This window comes from Microcebus murinus, chromosome 9 (genome assembly GCF_040939455.1).
Source record: "Microcebus murinus isolate Inina chromosome 9, M.murinus_Inina_mat1.0, whole genome shotgun sequence".
NCBI lineage: Eukaryota > Metazoa > Chordata > Mammalia > Primates > Cheirogaleidae > Microcebus > Microcebus murinus.
The window spans coordinates 102563925-102570313 of record NC_134112.1 but is presented as its reverse complement, the minus strand read 5'-3'; the positions used below and the strand labels follow the sequence as shown (position 1 = coordinate 102570313).

Sequence of the window (6389 nt, the reverse complement as noted above, 5' to 3'; positions counted from 1 at the left end):
GAAGCCAAACTCAAGCTCAGGCGCACCACTCCCCCCCTCCACCACACACACCTGAAATGCAGGGACTTCACAGAGCAGACAGCAAAGCCCCACCCTCAGAGCGTTGGCGACAGGGACACAGGCCGTCCGCGCTGCACCCTGAGACCCAGGAGCGGAGAGGGCTCGGGAAACAGTGATTTCCAGCGCGCTGCGGTCCCCCGGCAGAGCGGCCAGGTCTGGGCGCGGGGTGGGCACTTGAACGCGTGACACGACTGGGCTCCCCGAGGCAGAATTGGACACACTCAAGTGCTGACTCGCGGGCGGGAGAGGGCGCGCACTGCTGGCTCCAGGAGACGCCAGTCCCGAGCGCGACAAGGTGTCTCGGGAGTGGAACTAGGGCAGCCGCAGGGCTCTCCAGGGGACCAAGGGTTGCCAGAGCCCACCGCCCCGCTCAGCACCCACGGGAGGGCGGGGCAGGGACCCCAGGTTGCGGCTCCGAGTCCTGCAACCCCAGGCGCAGTCCCCGCCAGGCCCTCGCGGCTCAACACCCTGAGCTGTTTAGGACCCCGCGGTGCAGGGGCGGGGCGGCGGGCGGCGCACGGTGACAGGTGCGCCCCTCGGCCAATGGTGGAGCCCGCGCCCCTCCCCGGGCCCCCGGCGCGCGCGCCAATGGGAGGGCGCGCTGAGCTTCAAGTGCGCGGAGGGGCGCGGGTCCCCACCACGGCGCCAGCGGCCTCGGCTCGGTCGCTGAGGGCTGGAGCGCGGAGAGCCGGGCTCCCGGGCCCAGACGTGCGAGAGCACTCGCGTGGGAGTTTGAGCGAGCGGGTGTGAGCGCCTGTGAGCGCGGCCCGGGGCGGGGCCCGCACGGAGGAGGCGCCCGGACCATGGTCTCCCAGGGCTGAGTTTCCGGCGGCGACTTTGATTATTGGCAAATAATCACAATACAATACCAAGCACCCGGGCTTGCCACCGCCACGCACAGACTCTACGAGCCCGCACACGGCCGCGCCACCCACCACCGGGCCCTGATCGTCAGTCCCAAACGAGCCGATGGAAAAATCCAAAAATTTCCGCATCGACGCCTTGCTGGCGGTGGACCCCCCGCGAGCCGCCTCCGCGCAGAGCGCGCCGCTGGCCTTGGTCACGTCGCTCGCGGCCGCGGCATCTGGCCCCGGTGGCGGCGGCGGCGGCGGCGGCGGGGCGAGCGGCAGCTGCAGCCCCGCGTCCTCGGAGCCGCCAGCGGCGCCCGCCGACCGCCTGCGCACCGAGAGCCCGTCGCCGCCTCGCCTGCTGGCCGCGCACTGCGCGCTGCTGCCCAAGCCGGGCTTCCTGGGCGCGGGCGGCGGCGCCGGCGGCACGGGCGGCGGGCATGGGGGGCCCCACCACCACCCGCACCCGGGCGCTGCCGCCGCCGCCGCTGCCGCCGCCGCCGCCGCCGCGGGGGGCCTGGCGCTGGGGCTGCACCCGGGGGGCGCGCAGGGCGGCGCGGGCCTCCCGGCGCAGGCGGCGCTCTACAGCCACCCGGTCTACGGCTACTCGGCGGCGGCGGCGGCGGCCGCACTCGCAGGCCAGCACCCGGCGCTCTCCTACTCGTACCCGCAGGTGCAGGGCGCGCACCCCGCGCACCCCGCCGACCCCATCAAGCTGGGCGCCGGCACCTTCCAGCTGGACCAGTGGCTGCGCGCGTCCACCGCGGGCATGATCCTGCCCAAGATGCCCGACTTCAACTGTGAGTACCCACGCAGCGCCCGGGCGGGTGCGGGAGGGCCGGCCGCGGTTCTCCGGCGCGTCCCCCTCCGCCCGCCAGGCACCTCCTTCCCTCCGCTCTCGGCGCCTCGCAGAGCGAGCTGCGGAAGCGCTGCGAGGCGCCTGGGCTCTGCCCGCGGCCTGCGAGGACCCGCACGGGCTCCGCGGGAGAGAGTGGCAGCGAATTACTAAAATGGCCACGCGCGGGGCCTTGCCTTCTCTTCCTCTCCGAAGGGGAAGGGGCAGTTGGAGGTGCGAGACTGGAATCTAATGATTAACCCGCGGGCCAGAGGAGGAAGTGGCGGGGGAAGGCGAGCTGCAGGGCGCCCTGCATTAGCCTGGCCTGGGAACGGGGGTGTGCGCGTGTCAGACACCGGGAGCTTATCACCCGGAGAGGATCTTGGCCGGGTCCCCCATTCTGACCTCTAGAGAGACCCCCGCCCCCTCCCGGGAAAGGGAGAGTTGCAGGAGGAGCGAACAGAGAAACAGGCTTCAGGCTTCCGGAGGCCCAGGGCTTCGAGGCCAGGGCCCAGGCGGCCCTGGAGTGGCCCTTGCTGGAGCGCCACCCTCCCCTGGAAGGGCGCTGGGTCCCGGGCGCCGTGTCCTGGTGGAAGCAGGTGGCCTGGCTTAAACCAAGCAATGCAAGGACTCTAAGCAGCAGGTGCCCCTCCCCTGAATCCAGGGTGCCCAACAGGGTATCAACTCCCTCTCCAAGGTGGCGGCGAGGTAGGCCCAGTTACCCCCCACCCCCATGCAAGAGCCGCTGGGTCTGGAGAAGGGCTTCCTTGTCACGCAGGCTGGACACCTCCCGGGAAGCCTGGGACCCTCCAGCTTTCCTGGCACACACAGACACAGGGGACTGGTGCTCCAGGGCTGGCCCTCCCAGCTCGCCCCACCGGGGTCAGCTACCTTTGAGTCGGGCCAGAGCAGAAGATGTGTAAGGGCTTTACACTTCCAGCCGGGAACACCCAAACAAAGAGACCCCATTGTTTCTGTCTGCGTGGATTTGTTTAGACTGGGGAAATGCAGCCAGGGAAGGGAAAACGCAAAAAAGGAAACAGAAGTAAACACTCCGGAATTCAGATTCCTCTGCTAGAAGCCATGGTTGTGACTAAACAGAGAAAAGCTAGGACCCTAGAGGCTGGAGAAGTCACAAGAGGGTGAGAAAAACCCCAGCATGCTCACTGTTTGCCCACGGCCACCCTGGCTTGGCCCCCAAAAATGCCCTAATGGCCACCCATCCCTTCCGTTGGAGGGTCAGCCCCTACTGGCTCCGGGCAAGAGGAGGGACACTCTCCTCACCTCTGTTTGGGGGCAGTGGCCCCAGACATTTCTGCTAACCCCCCTGTCAGCCACGGAAACCCAGGGCAGCCTTCTGGGCCTGGCTGCTGAGCCCAGCGGCCCCTTCTGATAGAAAACCACCCCACGGATTTCCCAATGTCACCTGCATTTCCCAGACCTGGGGCACTTAGTCACCCCCTGGGTGGGTCCGAATCGGGTCGTCTCTACACAAGCCTTCTAGGGCTCCTCGGTCACCTGGGTGATTTCTGGGACCTTCACAGAGCCCAAGGTCACTCGGAAGATAGATTAAACAGGCATACCTCTGCCAACACACCTGCCCACCTCCGATTACCCCATCTTGACCTAGAGGTGGCCACATTGAGAACACAGCCAGCTCTAAGTTGGGGAAAAGAATCCGAACAGCACAGCCCCCAAAGGGTGATCGATGGTGCAGCCGGGACGGTGGAATGTGTCCCAGCTCTCCTTTCTGGCCACAGGGAAAACCTGTTTGGTTTCCTTTAATTGGTTGTCTCTGCCCGTTGGATGGCATTTCCCAAAGGGTCCCTTCTTGGGAGCCAGTGTTTTAATTAAAGTTCTAATGTATTGTCAAGTTGGGAATTCGGGGCCTTGTTTAACTAAAGCAGGGGGCGTGGGCCTTCCTATAAAGCAAATTGCCCATCCCGGGGGACCTGAGCTCATCCAGGCCCGGCTGGCCTCTTTTCTTTCCTTTGCTTTCTTTCTTTTATTGTCTAACACTTGTCAGGCTCCTGGGAAATCAAGGGAAGTCTCGTTTTTGAGGTCATAAAATTCTCTGTGATGTAACCGTGCGAAATTATGTAAATAAAGCCGGACAGGCCTCCTTGAACACACAGAAAGCCGGTCGCCTCTGCCTCTGCCTTTAATTTTCGTAATGAGCATTGGCCTCAAAAGGCTCCCAGCCGCCCCGGCTCTGCCCCCTGTGCCCCGAGGAGGAGGCTTGTCAAGAAAAAGAATTCGAAGTGTGGGAGAGCCCCTGATTAATACACACATTTAGGCCCCAGATTTGGTTCTTTCCCTCCCTGCCTTCCTCCCTCCCTTGCTCTTGTGTTTCTTTTTCTCCTCCTACTCCTCCTCCTCTGTGCTAAGGAGGCAGCGGTTCCAGTTCTTCCCCACCCCAGCCGGGATCTGAACCTAAATCCAGAAGGTGCAGTGAGGAGGGGGAGGGGCTTTGGCTCCTCTGGGCTCTGCTAGCCCAGCCTCCGGGCCAACCCTCTTCCTACCAAGGCGCGCCCAGGTGACAGGCCCCCCTTTCATTAGGGACACTCAGACTCTGTCCCAGACAAAAAGACTTGATCCCATGAAACCCAGCCTGCCCAGGTCCACTCCGGGTCCTGAGTCCCCTGTTCCTTGGGGAATAGCGGGTGCTGATGTCGAGGGAGGAGCCCGCTCTGCAGGGCCAGGCGCTGCAGCCACGGGCTTTGGGGGACGTGGTGTGGGCCGCGCGGGAGAGGGGGGCCGACGCCCTCACCGCCCTCTCCGCACCGCAGCCCAGGCGCAGTCGAACCTCCTGGGGAAGTGCCGCCGGCCGCGCACGGCCTTCACCAGCCAGCAGCTGCTCGAGCTGGAGCACCAGTTCAAGCTCAACAAGTACCTGTCGCGGCCCAAGCGCTTCGAGGTGGCCACCTCGCTCATGCTCACCGAGACCCAGGTGCGCCTTTCCCCCTGCCGCCCCCAGTGCCTCTTGGCCTCCGCGGAGGCCTCACCTCTGCACTCCTGAGCCACGGGCTCTCCCTTGGGCATCTGGATCTGCGCCTGGACGGTCCACCTGGCGGGCGCAAGGTTCATACGCCGAGCCCAGACGTCTGGTTCAGTAGTCTGGGGTGGGGGGTTGCCCAAGAATCTGCATTTAACCACCCTTCCCTTCATTCTGAAGAAGGTGGTTCCCCAGGCCACATTCGAGAAATTTTGCGCCAGAAGGAGATGAGGGAACATCCTTAAGTTCCCAGAGACGCACCCAGCTGCCTTGGCCCTCCGGGCGCAGACCGAGGCCGCGGGTACAAAGTCAGTGGCCAGGGGCGCTGGCGCAGTCCAGGCCTCCTTGGAGCCCCCAGCCCAGCGAGCTGGGCTCGCTGACCAGTAGGGGTGGGGAGGAAAGGAAGGTTCGAGCCCGTCCCTGGGCATCTAAGTCCTCCCATCTGAAGTCCTCCCCCGGGCCCGGGCGGCGGAGGCAGGGGCCGGGGTGCACGCGGCGGGGCGGCAGGAGGTGGGACCCCGGGCGCAGACGGCCGCTTCCTCACGCCCGCTCGTGCCCGCAGGTGAAGATCTGGTTCCAGAACCGGCGGATGAAATGGAAACGCAGCAAAAAAGCGAAGGAGCAGGCGGCGCAGGAGGCGGAGAAGCAGAGAGGCGGGGGCGGCGGCGCGGGGCCCGGCGGCGGCGCGGAGGAGCAGGGCGCGCAGGAGCTGCTGGGGCCGCCCGCGGCCGGGGACAAGGCCGGCGGACGGCGCCTGCGGGACTTGAGGGACAGTGACCCCGAGGAGGACGAGGACGAGGACGACGAGGACCCTTTCCCCTACAGCAACGGCGCTGGCGCCCGCGCCGCGTCCTCCGACTGCTCCTCCGAGGACGACTCGCCGCCCCCGCGGCCCGGCGGGCCCGGGCGCCAGCCCCCGCCGCAGTAGAGGCCCGCGGCCGACCCGCGCGGCGCTGCGAGCCGCCTGGGCCCGGAGGCCTCGGAGCCCCCTGCGCCCGCACCCTCCGGCCCAGGCCCTCCCGGCCCTCGCGGCCCCGGGCTGCGCGCGCCGCGCCTGGGGCGTGCGCCCCGGCCTCCGCCCCGGGACCCGCGTCCCCGTGGGCCGCAGCGCCGCGCCTGCTCTTCTAGAAGCAGCGAGAGGGAGACACAGCGGGCTCCCACTTGAACTCTAGTCCTTTTAAAATTAAGTTTTGTCGGGGGGAGGTGCTTGTGAGAGGCACCGACTTCTCCCTGGGGAGGCCTCGCCGCCTCCCGCGCCAGAGAAGGCGGAAACCCACAGTGTTAAATCGCCTCTGAAACTTGAAACCTTCTCTGCAGACGCCGCCGTTCTGCTGAGCTTCGACAAAAGAGGAAAGGTTTTACGCTTATATGTCTTGCGGTGGGGGGGAAACTTATGTCATGAGCATTCAAACTGCTGGAAATCTCAAGACTGGACTGCCTTTATTTTTGTATATTGTATTTATATATAAAAAAGAAACGTCTACTTATGCATGCTAAATTATTTAGCTTCTCCCATCGCCCACGATGGAATGTAAAATAAATTGGTTTTTTACTGGATGAGAGTGAAAATCTTTTGGGGGGGGGCGTGTTGCGAGAGTGGGCTTCGCTGTCTTGGTTGTTGAGATGACGGGAAGGGTGTCCATTCTGCGGT

The 6389-nt window shown here is 65.2% G+C and overlaps 1 protein-coding gene across 1 annotated transcript; it reads left to right on the top strand.

Annotated features, from left to right (window-relative positions):
• The first annotated feature begins 1029 nt into the window (after positions 1-1029).
• Positions 1030-5666, top strand: MNX1 (motor neuron and pancreas homeobox 1). The gene is made up of 3 exons (XM_076006236.1): positions 1030-1708; positions 4533-4693; positions 5301-5666. Exons 1-3 carry the CDS (start codon positions 1030-1032, stop codon positions 5664-5666), a joined length of 1206 nt encoding a protein of 401 aa, XP_075862351.1.
• The last annotated feature ends 723 nt before the right edge of the window (positions 5667-6389 follow it).